Raw genomic sequence first — 17,212 nt, 5'->3', positions numbered from 1 at the left:
AACTGTTAAACAAATGATGATTTAGTACGGGCACAGCAGCTTTAAGGTGTGATTACAGGAGTCATTCCTTTGATTTATATAGGGGACTAAACCATCTTGCCTTTTTTCGGGCCACATTTATGACCAGGTCTCTGCAATTGTTTAAGAGTTTCATTTTTCATTATTAGTTTGCAGGAGTCTAATAAATTTTATTCTACCTGGATGTCAAAGCCAGCACCAGTGAGAGCCTAGACTGCTCGTTGAGATGACACCTACAAGCAAAAGAGAGAGCTCCACTGGCTTATCTGCATAGGTCTCACCTTCACTTGTCATTTCAGAGTCAAATGTGAGTTCCTCTAGTGGGAGAACAGCCTTGTGCAATGGTCTCTGTTCTTTTGAATGTGGACTTCATACCATTTAGAGCTGTAATTCCGTTTCTTGGAATTATTAATTACCATAGATCTTGACAGGCTGTGATTAAAACCCCTTGGCTATATCAGGACTGAATTATGAGGTTCCTCCCTTCTGAATTGAAAAAAGCACAAATACCGCAGGCACTTCACAACTGAGGTTGGATCACGCTTGCTGAATAAAAATGACTACCATCCCAGAAATAAGCACGGGGCTTTTAATGTCACTTTTATAAATATTGGCATTTAAAAGTTGTAATATGTTTCACATTTTCTTTTGTTATTGCTATTTTTTTGTACACAGACCAATCATTGTGTGTGTTTCTCTGGACTGCTGTTCTATGAGGGTATGCAGTTTGTGCTGCCAAACTGATAAAATATCTCAAATAAACAAGTATATCTTCATAATGGGCATCATGGTGACATCTCCATTTCAGTGATGCATTTTGCTTGCATGCGCTACAAAACTGATGAGATTCTTATCAACAGTGCTTGGCTTGTTTAAAAAAATTGCACTGTACAGAAACAACTACATATGTCATGTTACTTTACTTGCAATACATTTGTTTCTGTCCACAAGTGCCATGTAATCAATGAAAGTTACAGCTTAATTAATTTTCTACATCTGCTATACATTACTATGAAGTGTAACGCCTTGCATTTGAGAACTCCAAATTAAGAATAATATTGAATGTTTCGACTCCTATTGAAATCAATATATTTTTAAGGGCATTAGGTATTCTTAAATAAGGACTCTTGGAGGACTGTGCATTGTGCGTGAAATGTATTCATTAAGTGTACGTTATAGTTACTTTAGCTGTCAAGTCTCTCTTGCCCCACCAGCAGTGGATGAAATTTAAAAATGACCTTTTGGGATAACAAATAGTATGAGACAAATTAAATGATTTCTGTTCAGCACTAATGAGAACAAAGTATGTGTCGCTATTTGATTAATGAATTTTTCACATTCACTGAGGCAAAGATCATAAAGAAGTAATTTCCCTTTACAGCTATTCTGCTAAATTGTGTAAATCTTGTCAACCATGGAGGTTACATTTCACTATTAAAATTTCATTTCAGCAAGTGTTGAGTAAATGTGGGCTTGGGATCATCCTAAACTACTCATCTGTGGATAGGACTTCTGTCAAGCACGCCGATTCCCTATCCTTTAGCAGAAGGCAAAGCAGTCACCTGTATCTGGCCTTTTAAATGGAGCATGGAAAACAAAAGGTTAGTGACGTAGTTTTCAAATGACAAGATGGTAGTGGGCTGCTTTTATTACTGCATGTATTTTAGAGCAGAGTGAAATTTTCTGTGGCAGCACCATAGATGTGATGGGGAACTGTGATTAATATAGTAAAATACAGTATTCCTATTCAGACTTCAAAAGCTTCTTAAACCAATTTTACAATTTTCACCCAATTAACACCTCCCAACAAAAAGGATAAACCTGTGTGGGGATTATCTAAAGAAATTAATTGGTCATACCTTTATTCTAGTACAGTCTTTGTTAAATATATATATATATATATATATATATATATATATATATATATATATATATATATATATATATATATATTCTTCATAAGTGTTATTGTTCCTTGAGATCATTTGTCGATTGACTTATATGTGTGTGTTTTACAATACTTGTTGTTTTTTAAAATATATTTCTTATGTATATTTGCCTGAATGTGAGTGCAGTCAAAGTGCAATCCTAGCACTCTGAACACTCATTTGTACCCCAATGGTTTTGATGGAATTCATGTACAATAAATGACTTGGTGGGATGGCTTATTGCTTAGTTACATAGTGTTACTTACTGTTTGTCATACCTGTTTGTCATATTTTACCTCCTTTTCACCAAGTCTACAGTATTACCAAAAATAGATAAATACATAATATGACTGTATATATGACTGTGTGATGTTATTTTACATGTTTCAAAAATATGACTGCAGAACTGCACAGCTTCAAATCAGTTAATATGCATCGTTTTCTTCTAACTTCGCAGCAGACAGTACAGATATTTTCAGATGACAGCAATCCGCCGAAATTATGGCACTACATAAAGAAAACAAAAAGCACAAAGGGCAGGCCTTTAAACATTATCAGCTCTATCTGTTTAATATGTATTCACAGTGACTGTCAGCCTATGGAACAACCAGCAGAAGGAATTGACCCAGAAATGAAAAGGCTTCCAGTATCTATCTCGGAAGCTATCTTGAATCAGGCAATGCAACTTCATTTAAACGGGTAAGCTGCTCGGGATCAAGCTATTGCAGTGAATCAATCAAAAAGGAATACACTTTTGAATACATTAAAGTAGAGCATAGCAGCGCATTTATTATTACTTATATAAACCCTATTTTGTATCATAACAGTGTCAGAACGTCCACTGATATCCAAGTATAATATATGCGAGTGTGTCTAGGCTCGATGTATTACAAAAGCCATTTTAAACTAACTAGTAAATGAAGGCTAGGGTGCACCGATGAGCATGGGCATTACATTCATTTTCTTGCATTTAACTAGAATCCGCTTTCATTTTCGCACACACGTGTCGATGTCAGTCCCGCGCATGCTCAGCTGCTTGTAGCGTCCCGTTACCATGGAAACAGCTCTGTAGGTTCCAAGGCGGAAGCGTTGCGACATGTTGCGTCCTGTGCTTCTCATGTGAATAATTATAAATCGTGAAGAGGTCGAGCATCCGTGGCAGGTGAATACGTTTTACTTATACTGTGGCTAAAACGCACGTTGAAGTCGTTATCAAATCCACTTGATATATATTCAAAACATGTATTCATACGACATTAAGCAGAGTTGACCGTTGCAGTGCAGGTGTCGGTTGGCCTATGTGGTGAGAATTACGTGTCTTGTGTTTGTAAAGACGTTTACATTGACATGGAAATGCGATGTATATTCCAAAAATGTGCCAGCTTTGTATTTCAAACTCCTTAATAACAATCATTATTAATTCATACAATTAAGTAATTAATACAACACGATTTATAATTTACACTGCAAGTGCTACATTGTGTCTCGCTTGCATCAAACTTCACGTTATGTTGTGGTGACGGGGGGCGGGGGGGGGGGACTGATGTTAGCGATTCCTTTTGTACTATTTATTTATTTATTTATTTATTCCAGGTAGTGAAATAGCAGCGAAAATCAACAAACCATGAAGATGCTGCAGACTATCCAGGGGAAAAATGAATTGAAATATCTATAGTTGTCAAATTACCACAGTTCAAGCAAATCTTACCTTTTCAGTCATTTCCATTTGTGGGACATTGATAACATAACCCACCTTCAAGGATGTTCAAAAATGAATACCAGGTAAAAATATATATTTTGTCATATATTAATTTTTGTTGACTGAATTGGCAGATGGTACAAATGTACAATATCTGTATTCTTCCTGGAACACAATACGTTTACAGTTGCATGGGTTTGGTTTGTGTGAAACAGTGAACAATGCATGTGGTACAAAAAGTGTTAATGGCAATAAGAAGTTGTTATCCTTTAAATGTTCAATGTTACAATAGTTTAAAATTATTCTGCAGGAATGAGTCTTTTAGATACCTCCTACGTTTAAAACAGATTTTCTTTAGACAAATCTAGATTTGTTTGGTTGAATTTCTTAAGATGAATGTGTTTGTTCCTCTACTCCTGTTTCTATTTGAGGATATTCATACAATCATTTGATATTAAAGGGTGGCCCAATGGTTGACATCTTCAGTGCTCAAGGAAAAGATCCTGTAGCAAAGTGGAAGCTCTTTGGCAGTCAAACTGCTATTTGGAAAGTATGTATTACATTTGTTCATCTCTGTCCTGTAATGTAAACAGACTGATATGAGTGTGACATATATCAAGTACCATGGTACATGGTAAGCATTAATATAATCTCAAGAAACTACATATATCTTACTAGTCATGTAACACATGTACTACTGCTGTAGACATTGAGAAAAGCGGCTTAAATGAACATGCAATCTCATCTAGATAGTCTTCAGAGATAATTTTTCATAGTTAAGCATTGTTATTAAATTAACTTTTCCTTTCTGCTGTCAACTTATAGGACTTTGACAAAGAAGTAAAGAGCTTTGTGTATGTTCTTGAGGGTAGTGGTCAAACAAGCAAGATGCAAATTCCCAAAGACAACAAAATGGCACGTAAGTAGCCCATGTGACTACTCTTACATAATAAGCCCAAAATATTTATTTACAATTTACAGTGTGATAGCAGTAGGTTTTTAAAAAGCTTTTATTGTATATTTCTTATGATTTGGATTTTCTCTTGAAATATTAACCAGTAATGCAGCCAAATACAACTCCTTCTTCAGTTGGCATCTGTACCACATAAATAAATATATAAACACATAGACAGATCATCATTTGGATATTTGGTTTCTTCAAATTAAGTAAAATACTATAGAGATCGAGTTACTTGAAAGTCCTTTGATTTTATCTTAGGCTGTGGTAATGCACAAAAATAATCACATTTATTTGTATTATTGTATTTTTTAGTAAAATTATCTCAATACCCTGGACACTTACGTGACTCTGTTTATACTTTTAAATTACTTGTTGATCAGACAATATTTCTGAACTCCTTGTTTGTTTGGTTTTTAAATTGTGCTAAGTAACCTTGTCCATGTACATACATACAGATTCCCGCCACTCAGGCCTACTTCTTCAAAGGCATTTAATATATTTTGATTAAACAATTTTTGCATGAAACTAAAAATAATATTCAGAAAAAATAACTTATTTTTAATGACTTTCTTCAAATGCATACTAAACGGGTTGAGACTATGGGAAGTTAGTGAAACTGTTTCATTTCCCCTGATATTCTCCTTTGAAGTAATGTGCTAAACTATAGCAGAAACCAGATGTTTCTTAACACCAATTTACAACAGTGAATAGTTGAAATTACCTTGGGTCTCAGTCAGTTCCAAACCTTTTTTAATCAAATGTATCTCACTGTTAAATACATGAAAACCATTTCCACATGAAATAAGGATTCCTTCAGGGTTTTATACAGTTTGACTCGGAACTGAAATATCTTGTTTTAAATCATGGGTTTTCTGTAGAACCATTTAAAACTCAAGGAAAGCATGGGTTAATACTCTGTAGTGTGGTCCTTTGCCATGTACAGTAGAGCATTTTAATTCAACACAGTGGTGGATGATGAGAACAGCTGTCCTGGTTTGCGGCCCATTCTGGTCTCTTTGAGGAAGTCCCAGTTAGCAGGGTTAGTGGGATGTTCTTGAGTGGTTTAGCAGCTTGTAGCTAATAACTTAATGTATTTGAAATTCTCTCTCCTTACATATTGTATATTTCCTCAACATAATTTGAAAGAGTAAATCCACAGTAAAATTACAGCAGAGATTAAAGTAACTCAGCTGAGTCTAAATCCTCTACCTCAGTTGCCATGGGAATACAAATCTGTACTTTCTTTTCAACACAGAGATTGGCTCCTTAAATATCACACACAACACTTTTGAATGCTAATTAAAGAAAAGCATAATTGTGTCCCATTGCAGTTGACAAAAAAAGTTTTTACAGATACGTCACCAACTTAGAAAAAGAAAACAATCTGATGTAAAATTTGTTTAGAAGTCATTTTAACATCATACAGATTTTACATTAAAATGATAATTTGAATGTATTCAAAAGTAACTTATATTAAATCTCCATTATGAATGAATAAATAAATAAATAAATAAATAAATAGTGAAATCAGAATTTTTCTAAGGTGTCTAATCACTTAAACTAGAATATCAGAAATCTGAGAACTACACATTGTATTGAACAAGGAAAGTTAAATAACAATTAATCTTATTTCAGTTGGACTTATCCAGAGATACCTGATTCTTCAGATTTATGTGCCTCTAGGTAAAGACTTCTCCACAGAATTGATGTAAGTATCTCTTCAACTTCCCTGAATATTTAATTCAGTTTACAGTAGACACGTGATGAATGGAGCAAGAACTGCAGTTCATTAATTGCACCTGGCAATTCTTTCCAAAAGTGAGCAATGGCTTTTTAGACCCTTTCGGACTAATTATGCTAATGTATTGTTATTTCTCACACTTTACAGTATTGTGGCATGCCTGTGAGCACAAAAGGTACATCTTCATTTGTTTTACAGAAACCTTTGTAATAATAATTATGACAATACCTCTGATATGAAACAAGGGAGTTTTATTGCATTTCCGTTTTTGCGTTTTACTTCACCCCACTATGTTCTCAGGTGTTAGTGCTGAAGTGATTTCTCCCAAAAGAATCTTACACAATGGCAAAAGGTAAACCTTTTCAAAGTGAAGAAAAGCAAAACGCCTTAGAATCTAGGGAGTTATCAGTGTGTGAACATCCTCTTTTTTTCCTGGTGTGGTCGTTTCCATCTCTCCACGCTTATATGAAGAGCTGCTGAAAAGGAAAAAGAAAGAGAAAACAGCAGGCTTAGCTATGCTTTTGATCACTCTAGCTCTGGTTTCTCACTTGAGAGAAGAATTCTTTGCAAAGCAAGAATGATCATTTCACTGGGATTTGGGAGTGTTTGTATGTTGTTGTTTTTTGTTCTTCTTTGGATTGTGCACCTGGCAAGCAGAACCTAGTGCTGTTCTAATGATGCAATATTAAAAGCTAGAAAGGGGAGGTTGTTGAAGGTAGAGAAACATCAGTCTTCTACAGATGTTAGCTTCAGTTTTTCGTTTATTTCTTATATATAGGCCTACAACCTCTAAGTTGCCAGCAGAAAAGCAGAAACATGTTGAGGTGTTTACTTCCTTGGAAATGGAGGCCATATTCCAAAATGTTTTTAGTTTTGTTTTTAGTATTTTTTTGCTGTAGTCACAGCATGCCTAAGATGGAAAACTAAGCTACACCGTTCAGAGGGAATGCAGTTCACCAAAGAGAAATTTAAGTCAATACAATTAAATATCTCTTCTTCTGGTTTATTGTGAGTAAAGAGATACAGTGAGCTACATACTTTTAATGTAAAATATTTATAAAGACTGCTTTACAGATTTAAATGTTAAATTATTTTATAGATTTAAACAGCTAGAACAAATCAAAAAACGTTTTGCTCCCTTAATGTTAGGAACCTGCGACAAATGCATTTCACCTTGGACACGATTGGAAGTGGGGGAAATACGTCTGCTTTCAAACTGTCTTCAAACTATTTTAATAGATGTAAATATTGAAATGTAGCTTCTAAATATTCAGAAACCATATTACAATACTATACTTTACAATTGGACTTTTACATTTGACCAGAAGGGACAAATATTCATTTCGATAATCATGACATAGCATAACTATCCGTAGAATTCCACTGGATATCCAAGGGGATCTGATTTTCCATTTGGGGATTTTCTCACTCACATAGAACAGTGATTCCTTCAGAAATGGTCATGGTGGTCACTTACTGAATTGTGACATTGGCGGAGTAGGGGGCGCAGTTGCTAGAGGATCATCGACTGGGGGGTGGGGGGGTATATAGTCATATTGATTGAAAATGGTGGGGTGGGTTAGCCACAGTGTACAAGAGCAAGGGAGTGGAGAACGAGAGTGGGGGCCGGAGCATGTGCGCTTGCGTTTTTATTTCTTAATCTTGTTCAAGGGGGGGAAGCTTGTGAGCTTAAAATGGTGAGAGAAACAAGGTTTTAGGCTATGTTGTCCAGTAAATATCATCCATTTCTCTCCATATGCTTTACCTATATTTTGTATGTGAAGCGGTTCATGTATGTAAATGCTACGATGTACAGCTTTGTAGTTTGCTATTAAAAGTTTTGATTTAATACTGCCCTTGTTCTATCCCTTAGTTTTGTTCCACATACATATCGATTGTGCTGAAAAACATATTCAGATTGAAACCCTGGACCCATAGAAATACGGAAAATAAATTATTACAAAATTATTTTACAATCAACTTTAATTGAAAAGTGCAAATAAAAATGTAAGTGGGGGCTGGCTATATTCAAAATTATTTTTTGAATAATTCAGATTAAGCCACTACTTTGAGTATACAGTAGCTGTACTGTACTTTTTTTAATGTAGCATGTTAACACTGTTGTGGGAATTAAATCTGTAAAAAGGTTTAATTAAAGCAAGGAAAAAAAACAGAAGGGATTTTCCTTTACTGTAGAGAGCAGGTTTTACACTGCCATAATCCCTTTATTAAACTTTTTTCAGACATTAATTAAAACGAACATGATTTATATTAAGGTCTTAACGGTGAACTGCTGTGTAAGCTACTGGCAATCAGCTCCTTTATAAAGTAGCTTCAAGGGTACATGAAAACACATCAAAAAATCACCTTCAATTATTCTGAGTCACATAGTAGCTCGGGGGTTGACGGACCTCTCTGTGAAAGATTGACATTTTCCTCATTTGGGTCTTTTAATGTTTCAGCAAAAAGCCACGCTTAATAAAATAATGACAAGTTGGGTGGAGAAAACGTTATGATCTTCAAGTTAAAATGTCATCACAGTGAAGTAAAAAAAATATATAGTTCTGATGACTTGTTTCAATAAGCTGTATAATGTGGAAAGGTAAAGACACTGTTAAGAGAAGGTGAATCACTCATGATATATTATCAGTAGTACAATTATTTTATTTTATTATTATTTTTAAACATTTCTTGATAATCAATTTGTATTATTATTAAAAAGTATAATATTAATAATTGATTTGTTGTCTCAGTAGCAACAGAGCTCCACCTCTTCAGAGTGTAGCTATTTATTTATCTTTCCTTAAAATGATGGACATAATTTCCTGTTAAGGCTTCAGTATAATGTGCAGCTGTTCTCCCTGTGACATTTCCTGGCATTTTTCCTCAATATGAAGTTATTATTCCTGGATATCAAGTAGCATAAGATTATTCAACACATTCTAATAGGGCTTTATATTAATTTAAATAAGAAACTAGTTTAAAAGTTTAATGCAGCCTGTAATGCTCAGAATTAATACTTTCTTTCTGTACCAAATTTCAGTCTTGGTTAAAGAGTTTAGGACAAACTCCATGGCAGGGGAGAAAAAACAAAAACTCTTTGGTTCCTGGTGAGTGAACATTAAGTTTCATGGTACATTTCTCCTTGTCAAGTTGTCTTGTACAGATGGAAATGTTCTAAAACTGAACTCTGTGGCTTGATTGATCTGATCAACAAATAAGATATTATTCTGGGCCATCCATCATATTTCGGCAGCAGCCACACTAAACATCCTAATTCATTGCTCACAGATGCTGGCTGTGGTTTGAAATTGAAGTTTGTGCAGTAAAAGGAGATATATAAATATGCACTGATTTTTTTTTTTTGTATTCCCTTCTAATGATCTTGAATTAAACCAAAGTAATTTGCTTTATAATATCCCAGAAAATTTAAGTAGATCACAGATACTTGAAGAAGTCAAAAAGTGTCTACCTTGGACAACAAATCAACACAGATGAAAGTATTATGGAATAAATTATAAGCAGAGTGAAAATGGGATGGTGTGCCTTTGGAACAGCACACTGAAAGAAATCTACCCATTTCTCCGAAAAGAAAAGTATTTGATCAGAGTATACTACCAGTGCTCACTGTGTGAAACCTGGTCACTAAACTGAAAAATGATACTGAAACTGCGGACTACACAAAGAGAGATGTCTGCTTGGATATAAAATAAATATATAAGAGATATAAAATAAATTGATGGATCTGAGAACGTGACATCATTGAAAGAGTGATAATCTTAGTATGGCAATGGGCCAGACGCATTGGAATTAGAACAGATCAAAGATGGGCAAGGGAAGATATCAAATTATTATTATTATCAGTGCAAAATGTACATGTATAGTGCTATAACAAAAATATGTAATACTATATCATAGAATTATGGGTACAATCCAAGAAAACAAGATACAGGAAATAATGAATAACTTAAAGAGGGGTGCCGGAATATAGTCCATTTGAAGAGTTAGCACATAGCACTAAACATGTAAAAGGTGATGTGATTTTATTTAGTGGGGAATGTGAAGTAGCAATATATGGTTGATAACAGTTTATAGGTTTTAAAGCAGCAAGATATATCATAGGGACTTATACTTTAGTAAGCCACATTGTTTGTGTGTACTGTGACAGTTGTCATATATAGCAAAGCGATATTATTTTAGGTTGCCTGCTTAATGAAACTGATTTGCAACTGTGTGATTCTGTGAAATTCACAACACGTGTAAACCCAAGAATAGGCATTCAAATCACTGTGCATGTATCCAGCATGCATTCAGTTCTAAACTTACAACCATCTCTATTTCAACTGTAGATATTTGTGAAAAGCTTGCATGGGATGAATGTCATCATTGTTAGACACACTCCAAGTTGGTTTTACAGAATTAACTTCAAAATAACATGACATTAGTCAGATAGTAATCAGCAGACTGTGGGCTTAGACAACTATGAAATAAGTAAGTACACACACACACACACATCAATCAGATTCCAAACTCTCCACCATGGCCAAGACTAAAGAGCTGTCCAAGGATGTCAGGGACAAGATTGTAGACCTACACAAGGCTGGAATGGGCTACAAGACCATCGCCAAGCAGCTTGGTGAGAAGGTGACAACAGTTGGTGCGATTATTCGCAAATGGAAGAAACACAAAATAACTGTCAGTCTCCCTCGGTCTGGGGCTCCATGCAAGATCTCACCTCGTGGAGTTTCAATGATCATGAGAACGGTGAGGAATCAGCCCAGAACTACATGGGAGGATCTTGTTAATGATCTCAAGGCAGCTGGGACCATAGTCACCAAGAAAACAATTGGTAACACACTACGCCATGAAGGACTGAAATCCTGCAGCGCCCGCAAGGTCCCCCTGCTCAAGAAAGCACATGTACAGGCCCGTCTGAAGTTTGCCAATGAACATCTGAATGATTCAGAGGAGAACTGGGTGAAAGTGTTGTGGTCAGATGAGACCAAAATCGAGCTCTTTGGCATCAACTCAACTTGCCGTGTTTGGAGGAGGAGGAATGACCCCAAGAACACCATCCCCACCGTCAAAAATGGAGGTGGAAACATTATGCTTTGGGGGTGTTTTTCTGCTAAGGGAACAGGACAACTGCACCGCATCAAAGGGACGATGGACGGGGCCATGTACCGTCAAATCTTGGGTGAGAACCTCCTTCCCTCAGCCAGGGCATTGAAAATGGGTCGTGGATGGGTATTCCAGCATGACAATGACCCAAAACACACAGCCAAGGCAACAAAGGCGTGGCTCAAGAAGAAGCACATTAAGGTTCTGGAGTGGCCTAGCCAGTCTCCAGACCTTAATCCCATAGAAAATCGGTGGAGGGAGCTGAAGGTTCGAGTTGCCAAACGTCAGCCTCGAAACCTAAATGTCTTGGAGAGGATCTGCAAAGAGGAGTGGGACAAAATCCCTCCTGAGATGTGTGCAAACCTGGTGGCCAACTACAAGAAACGTCTGACCTCTGTGATTGCCAACAAGGGTTTTGCCACCAAGTACTAAGTCGAAGGGGTCAAATATTTATTTCCCTCATTAACATGCAAATCAATGTATAACTTTTTTGAAATGCATTTTTCTGGATTTTTTTGTTGTTATTCTGTCTCTCACTGTTAAAATACACCTACCATTAAAATTATAGACTGTTAATTTCTTTGTCAGTGGGCAAACGTACAAAATCAGCAGGGGATTAAATACTTTTTTCCCTCACTGTACATGTACATGCATGCATGCATGAATATCTGAGTTGGGTGGTCTGTAACACACTCCTACCACTAATCCTCTGGATCTTTTATTCAAAAGTTGAACCCACAAAGATTCTATTTTGTTACCAGGATCTAATTTGAGTTCTTCTGCCTCAATGTCATTTCTGACATATAATGCTACCTTACCACATCTTCTATTTTGCCTGTCTCTCCTAAACTGTGTGTATCCTTTTAACCTGTATTCATCCCCATCGTTTTCTGTAAGCCATGTTTCTGTCATTCCTACAACATAGTCACACACCAGCACTGTGGCTTCTAGGTCTAACATCTTGTTCCTTATATTCCTGGCATTGAGGTACAAACATTTCAGGACTTTCCTACTAGCAGTTTCCCTTTGTTTTCTTTCCTTAGTGGAACATCTCCCATTGTCAGAGCTCCCTGCCCCCCTGGTCCCTAGTTTAAAAGATTCTCAATTACTCTTCACATATGCTCTCCCAATGCATTAGCCCCCCTTCTGTACAAGTCCCATCTATCCCAGAAGAAAGACCAATGCTCCATTAATCTAAAACCCTCTTCCCTACACCAAGATTTCAACCACGTGTTAAACTTTCTAATCTCTGTCTCCCTGGCCATGCACGTGGTATCGGCAGTATTTCGGAGAAAACAACAATGGAGGTTCTGCTCTTTCCTAACTCTTTAAATTTGTCTTGAAGAACCTCTGCCCTTTCTTTTCCTATGTCATTAGTTCCAATGTGGACCATGACCAGTGGATTCCCCCCGGCTTTGGCCAGTAGCCCGTCTACTAGTTTAGGGAGATCTGCAACCTGAGCACCAGGCAGGCAAGATACCATGCAGGTATCCTTATCACTAGAACACACTGTGTGATCTACACCTCTAAGAATCGAGTCTTCTACTATAACTACCTCCCTGCTCTGGGTGGTAGGGGGCATCTCGGTGTGCAGCAGTTGGAACCTGTTGGGCATTTCTTGCTCTTGTGATGTCTCTAAGGGTTGTGCACACCCTTTTCTGTGGTTTATGACCTACTATAACCCAGCAGTTCTCTATGCTGTTCTGCTCTAAGGTCTGAACTCTCCTAGGTTTTGGCGTGCACACCATCTCTCTCATGGGCTGATTGACCAATTCTTCCATATTACTAATACAGCGCAGATCAACAAGCTGAGCCTCAAGATCACAGACCTTGATCTCTAGGATTTCAACATGCTGACAACGTTCACACATGAAATCTTCTTGGATGAGTTAATCTAGGAAGGCAATCATTCTGCAAACATGACACTGTAGAGGCCACATGCTTCTAAATTTTGCAAGTTTTTTATTTTATTGTATTATTTTGTTTGGCTCTTGGTTTCTGTCCCCTGGTCAACTGCTTTACTTTTTTTTGTCACAGAGAAACAGCACAGCTCTTTCTCAACAGCACAGCTCTTTCTCAACAGCAGCTTTAAGTACCCTTTTGTCTACCTGTCTACTACAGACAAGATTAACTTCAATTAAGGCATCCTTATCCTTCTGTTTTACAAGTCGAGTGAAAAAATATATAGACAAACTTAAAAATTAAAGAAATACATAGGGACATCAGTGTAGTGAATTATTGTGCCCTCCCCTTTCTGTATTAGCCTCTTACTTTGGGGACCAGGGAATAAAGCTCGCCTGGTGAAACAAGGTGGAACAGCACACATGCAGTGCAGAAGAGTTTGAACTGCCTGTTGTTCATGCACCACATCTAATGCTTACTTAACCCTGACCTCAGAGCGGCAGCATTAATGCTTTAAGTTGTATGCCTCTGACATGCCCATGCCCCCTCAGTGTGATACCTGGCAAAATATTTTTATCAGATCACTTATTCATGTTCTTTCATGGCCAGGATTTGTTGATCCAGTGCATCCAGACACTAATCCTTTGCCAAACTGCCCTGGTAGTTTATGAGATCACAAGGCACACACAGTTACTTTTTTATTTCCACACATTACATTCTGCAGCCAGAAACAAGCCTTTATTTTTAATGATTGCAAATAAAATGTAGATATTGCACAGATTTTTGTATGTTGCTACAATGCCTTTGTGGAATAATAACAAGCTGCTGACAAATGTATTATTTAGGAAGCAGTGGATGTGATGTGATCCGACAGGTTTAATTTAAAGTTACAGCAGATGAGAAGTGTTTTATCAACACATTACAGTAGCGGGGGATGAGGATTGAATTCTTAATGAAGGTGTTTCAGGTAGGGAGAAAAATCATGTGAGTCTTTACAGAGCATATTCTTTGCATTTACAGGAATTAATACAACTGCAATATTAGAATATTGGTTTAGATTTGCATACCATTTACGCAACAATTATTAGAAAGAAGGTGACCAGGAGACTATATATATATTTTATTTTTTCAAACGATGGTTGGTTGTTAAGCAAAAAAAGGTTGTAATCCACTCACACAAGGTACTAACCTTTAGGGCCTGTCCCAGCAATTCTCACAGAGATGACATTGAAAAGTTCAAAGCGAGGCACCAGCTCAGCAGTAAAATCCATTATATTGCCAAATCCAGTTTAATCAAATACTATAAATAAATAAATAGAAAATAATCCAATCACATTCTGCCCTAGCTGACCCTGCCATGAGGAATTGTGCAGTTAAGCCAAGTGGACATTGTTAGAAATAAAGTGCATCTTCTTTAAGTTCAACTTCAACTTCAACTTCAACCATATCGACTGTTTCATTAGGCAAAGGATTTGGTCAGATCTGAAAGTGCCCATATACCCTTATTTTATTAGTGAAATGGGCATTCATATATCGTCAAAAGTAATTAGGGACAAAGAGGTATTTATATTGTCTGCATGCCAAGCTGTGATTCCTGGCCACCTTCATCCTAATAGTTCTTACTTGGGCTTAAACTGTATTTCAAAGAATATTAAAATATTTAACCTTATAGTTGTTTTTTTCAGTTTTATTAAACGTCATGTTCCAAAACTGAACAAATGTCAGATGTATTCAGACAGTATCTGTGTTTTTACTACATCTTTAATGAAATTTACATTATATATATATTTTGCACAATCCAGATGTAGAGACTCACAGCTGTAATTGCTGCTAAAATTGGTTCTACCAAGAATTGACTAACCAACAGACAACCTGTTGTTGTTTTTTCATTAACTTGTTTCACAATTCAGAATTCTCATACCTCTTCAAAATAGGTTGTGTAAATCAAATGGAAACAAATCCCATCAAAATGTCAAAATGAAAAAGTCCAAGGGAGGGTGAATTCTTCCTGTAGGCACTGTATGTATTCAAAAGGTTAATGGAATTAAACAGTTCAATGTTGTTGTTTTTTTCTCTTAACCATATATTTAATTTTGCTTTTCCCTGTTTCTTCATCCAATGCATACATGTCTGTAGTAATGTTAACATCAATAATTGCAGTTCAATTATAATATATAAATCTCTCAATTTGTAGTCGTAATTAATTCTGCGTTGTACTTGCCCAGGCGTTGCCATAGTAATTTATCTTCCCACCTAACTGCAGATCAGTAGTTTAAATGAAATTAGTTGGTAAGTTTAATGTGAAGTAAACAGTATTACACATTTCCCGTAATGTTTTAGTTATGGCTCTCCAGAAGTTAGAGATATTTTACTACAGAGAAACTGCCTCTATCCTTTGACCCTGTCTGCTTCTATCCAGTGGAGATTTGATATATCCTTCCGATCTGAAGGAAACAATCTACTATGAATACAATAGCAGGCCCCACTGCAATTTGATTACAGAGACATACCAGGGTGTGAGAATACTTTCTATTTAAATGGTATTATACTAATCCGTAGAATCTCACTGGAAAAATGTTTCTTTACGGTGACTTATTTTTGGTCTTGGGAGATTTGAAACTTCAACACAGAATTAATTTTTTATCTCAGCTGGGGAAAGAATTACAATGCTCACATTTTAACATATGCCATTACACTTCCATGTCATCCTAACAGGCAGGGCTGTTCACTCTTTTAAACAGAAAAAATGAGAGAAATCTTCATGTCTTGCTCATTAGCGTGTAATTATGCGGAGCTCATTATCCAGCTTCTGCTTAAAATATAACAATTCATTACATGAATTGGTCATGCTATTTTCTATCTCTAATTAACTGATCACTGTAATGAGAAGAGTGTTGTGACAAAAGTGACACTTGATGACTTTAATATGTTGCATTACTGTGCTTTAAAAGTTGAGCCATTATCTAAAGGCATGGAAAGTTAAATCCTGTTGATTTGTTTTTCTTCTATCTTATATTTTTCTTTCTTTTTTTGGCCTTTTTTCTGGTTTGTTGTTACACTGCTGTGAGCAAAACTCATATCTTATTGTTTTCTCAAGAATGAAGAAAATAGAGCAAATCTCTAAAAGAAAAAGGGGGGGGATAGTAAATAAAGTTACTCCAATAAATGACTGGAGAGATATACCTATTTTGCTGGAATTTTCTATTTTAAAAATAAAGCAGCAAGGTTATATCAGAGAGAATTACATATAAAAAGCCTAATGTATGTGATGGATATATCATAGAGCAAATCATGAAAGTGAAAGTCATTTTTCTCAACGTTACAATAAGGGTCTGGTTATCAAGCTTATGGTCACTGGCTTTGATGGATGCTCATCAGCCTTTTTCGGGATACTAAGCATTATTAATTTGTGCATCAGGCAATCAAACCTGGCGATGGTATTGTTCTGCCTGCTAATTGCACCACTGCTGGCAGCGTGCTGACCTTAGATTGCAAGAATTTTAATCATATTTGGCAGCACAAGGTAACAGGTGAGCAGCGTAATGGAGCTGATGAGAATAGAGATCCTGCTGAGTGCTCATCCTTGTAAAAGCCAGTTTAGCATCAGGACAGCGCCGGAAACTGATTTTGATAGCCAGTTTGTCCTTCTTAATTTGTGTTTTGTTCAGTGTGTATTTAACACTGTATTAGCAATAAATGAACTAGAATGAGATTATATGACAAAGGCAGCTCGAGTGACCTGACTTCAATGTGATTAGAAGCACAAAGGAGAGCAACTTAAAATTCATTGCAGCTCTAATGTTTACATATAATTTGTTATATGAAACACATTTGCGCATGTC

General features: G+C 36.3%; 1 protein-coding gene across 1 annotated transcript in view; it reads left to right on the top strand.

The window, feature by feature from the left end:
* Positions 1–3,025: 3,025 nt before the first annotated feature.
* Positions 3,026–17,212, top strand: part of cfap20dc (CFAP20 domain containing) — an 80,730-nt gene continuing 66,543 nt past the window's right edge. The window contains exons 1-5 of the mRNA XM_066697920.1: positions 3,026–3,108; positions 3,540–3,728; positions 4,106–4,195; positions 4,471–4,564; positions 6,242–6,314. Coding sequence (XP_066554017.1) covers positions 3,708–3,728; positions 4,106–4,195; positions 4,471–4,564; positions 6,242–6,314 — 278 coding nt within the window. The 5' untranslated portion in view covers positions 3,026–3,108; positions 3,540–3,707. The remainder of the gene's footprint in view (positions 3,109–3,539; positions 3,729–4,105; positions 4,196–4,470; positions 4,565–6,241; positions 6,315–17,212) is intronic.

This window comes from Amia ocellicauda, chromosome 3, assembly GCF_036373705.1.
Source record: "Amia ocellicauda isolate fAmiCal2 chromosome 3, fAmiCal2.hap1, whole genome shotgun sequence".
NCBI lineage: Eukaryota > Metazoa > Chordata > Actinopteri > Amiiformes > Amiidae > Amia > Amia ocellicauda.
This window is presented reverse-complemented; position numbering and strand designations above follow the sequence as displayed.